The following is a 3,522-nucleotide window of genomic DNA, read 5'->3' as shown; positions in this document are numbered from 1 at the left end:
CAGGTCCATATCGAACCTCAAAGAGAAGAACTCCACTCAAAAAGAAAACTTTCGCGGACTCTATGGAACTACCAAGCACGACAACGGTAAAAATTTTGGTGTTGTTAATACTCCGAAATACCATAGAAACTATGTATGGTACAGTAAGCAGAAACATCCGAAAGACGGAAATAGATCGATGCGAGAATTAATCGAGCAAAAATTGTATAACTATTTTCTGAACTCTATTACAAAACTGAACAAACTTTTTACAGTATTGACAACCTGTACAAAACTACAGGCAAATGGATCAAGGTCGATTCCTCATGATGATGATCATCAATTGACCTCGGGAATGCTCTGAAGGACAGGCCTCCACGGCCGTTGATGATCAGTCTCGTATGGATCACTATTATTACTACTGACGCTCATGATCAACTGTGCCAAAACCTGCTGCACAGTCATTTGCTTCAGCTCCACCCTACCCATCAACTCCTCCAGCTGCTTCTTCGTCATCTTTATCTTCACTTCTGTAGCTCCTGCTGGTGGCGGAACTTTCGTCTCCGAAGAATCGTAAGAACCAAATTTACCATCTTCACCTCCAAGAAGCCCCTCTTCTCCTTCTTCTTCTTCTTCTTCTATCTTCTTCGTCTTCCTCATATGCTTGTGATCTAGATCATCATTTGCCAGAGACCCCCAATCCTCGCCTCCCCAATTCACCGACGACGCTTTATCGTGCCTTATACAATTCCCCATGAGTTCCTTTCTTTCTTTTCCTTTTGGTTTTTGCTTTGTTAAAAAAATCTGGGAGTAGAGAGCGAGCTACTTTGTGATTTATATACACGAGCAAAGACGGGGAACGAGAACGATGGTGATAAAGATGAACGTTGGGGGAGGGAAAAGTGGTCAAACCTAATTTGATGACATGTTCTCCGACGTGGCAAGCGGTGGTAGAGTTTGACCTCATCAATTCGGCTATGGCGGATTGAAAAATTCTTAGTTACGGGCAGCCGCACCACGTGACAATGCGACTGTCCAATCAAATCTCAGAAATTTTTATTTCTATTCCGAAACTATCTCTAATTTTTAAATGTGAAATACTTAAAATACTCCCTGCTTGGGCAGTGATTGGTCAGCCGCACCACGTGGCGGTGCGGCTGCCCCATGCAAGAATTACTCGGGTGGATTTTGGCATTTTTAGGAGGTGGGATTGGTTCCAACTGAACATGCATGACACCATCATTTGATACTCATCAAGCCGATCTGCTTGACTATTTTAATTAACAAGTAATATTTACATACTTACTTACACGATTTATAATAACCAAGGAGGTCAAGATTCTGATGTCAGGGCAATTTGGGTTTGGATTAATCTTACTAGCTAAAGACCCATGATTCTATTCCCACTACTAATTACCTAACTTGAACCAACTCTCAATCTATGCCCAACAAATATTGTACGGTGTTATCATTTTTAGACGTCTAATTCGTAAATCAAATAATTTAAATTATCAGATAGTAAAATATATTAATATCGTGATTAAATAACACATTTATTTATGTATGTCGCTATTTATACTTCATCATCTATTGACAACAAAATGTCAAATCAGAAAATGGGGAGTCTCACTAATAATTCTAAGAAAAATGAAAGATATTAATACTAGCCAAACAATCATCAGGTCTAAAAATCCTAGGTTACTGTTATTGTTATAATCAATTGCAAAATCTTGGTAATTGTTCAATATATTATGTATCAATGTACATTAACTTCACAATTTATCATTGTATCGAGTTAATCCACCATTGTATGCATTACTATTTGTAAATCGATATTGATGCATGTAGATTTGGAATCATGTGTTAAGCATGATTGTATTAAAAAGAAGTCTGGTGTGAAAGGGCTTTTGGGATGGGATCTTGGCATCTTGCACATTGAAGTAGGTGTGAACACATTAGCAATTGGAATCTTTCATTTTGTGCGAAGTAAGTGCACACCCCTCAAAAACGAATCTTTCAATCTCCTGTTATCTCACGTGCACGCGCTTTTCTTCGATGCTTTGTTGAGTTCCTTTTCTTCATTTTTTTTTTGGTCGATCACTAATTCCAACTCATCTCAATTTCATCATCACCCAATTATGATCATCTTATCCATAACATGTGCTATTTTACTTCCTAATCTAAGAAACTCAAATATGAATGCTACTTTTCCTTTTTGATGCCTTTTTCTTATTTTATCTTTTATATATATATCTATATTTTCAACATGAAAAACATGGATCAGACCAAAAAAAAAACATGGATAACATTTTTTTTTTTTTGAAATAAAAGTTGAATTCATTAGATCAACAGCAAAAAGGCTGAAGTCTACCAAAATTTACATAAGAAATCCGGCAAGAAAATCCGAAGTAACATACCTAAGCTAAAGCAAAACATGGATAACATGAATGTACGCCTTTCGAAATAAATTTTTTTATGTTTATAAATATAACAAATATTTATACATATTAAAATTGAAAACTTTTATATAAGAAAATGAAACTCACACTTCTAAATTTGCAATTCACACTTTTTCTTACCTCTTTTAGAAATAAAATAACCCTCAAAAATTTATTTTACAAAAAGACAAAATTTAAGATACTATAAAAAAAATATAGTGTGAATTGTAAAATAGAGAGTGTGAATTTTAGTCTCCTTTATATATCTATAATTTAGAGAAGAGATATATTGCTAATGAAAAAAAAAACAAAGATTTTATTTTTGGATGATACTTGGGTTGTACTCAGTTCAAAAACACTACATACTATGCAATTATTGTTATTACACGATTTCACTGTTTTAATCTAACAACAATAATATTCAAATAAGAGCAAGAATGTCATTAGAGAAGTAGGACTATTATGGCCAAGGACATTTGACAATTAAACTAGTGAGACATTAAGATTGTGAATTCGTAACAATTTTGACATTACTAATTAAATTGTCGATATCACTTAAATTGATAAATTTCAATGAGAGTGACCATATTCATGTATTTTCCCTTAGTGATTATGTCGTCTTATTTAAATGAACTTGCCTTCTTTAATTAGAATTTCAAATTTTGAGATCGTTTAACATTTCTACTTGTACCAGTACTTGATCGATCAAGCTCAAGTTTAAGCTAGCTGACCTCGGTTATCTATGACGTCATTCGTGATGTGTCTTCTTTTTAACGAATTTGAAAACCTATACATATAGTTAGCGACTCAGAGTTCAAATTGAAGTTATTATCAACTTTTGTGTATGCATGGCTGCACTTTGATAGTGTACGTGCGGTTGGTTAATTGGTGGGTGGGTGAGTCTAAAGTGGCTTGCTCGACCTCTTTTAACCTTCGAGTTCAAATCCAACCGCCCCGCCACCCCTATCGATCGTGGTCTCCATGCATGCTAGCAGCTAGCTTATTAGCTGCGTTTTTCCAAAAACCCTAACAGATGATTCAGTCACGAAATAACGTACTCACATCACATGATTCTTGCCCTAGGCTGCTATTGCTTAATTGACAT

The 3,522-nt window shown here is 35.2% G+C and overlaps 1 protein-coding gene across 1 annotated transcript; it reads right to left on the bottom strand.

The window, feature by feature from the left end:
• Window positions 1-318: 318 nt before the first annotated feature.
• LOC133730825 (uncharacterized) lies at window positions 319-735 on the bottom strand. Its single transcript, XM_062158340.1, has one exon. It carries the CDS (start codon window positions 733-735, stop codon window positions 319-321), a length of 417 nt encoding a protein of 138 aa, XP_062014324.1.
• Window positions 736-3,522: the final 2,787 nt, after the last annotated feature.

This window comes from Rosa rugosa, chromosome 2, assembly GCF_958449725.1.
Source record: "Rosa rugosa chromosome 2, drRosRugo1.1, whole genome shotgun sequence".
Classification (NCBI taxonomy): Eukaryota; Viridiplantae; Streptophyta; class Magnoliopsida; order Rosales; family Rosaceae; genus Rosa; species Rosa rugosa.
Note: the sequence above shows the minus strand (reverse complement) of the source record. Positions and strands in the feature narration are given on the sequence as shown.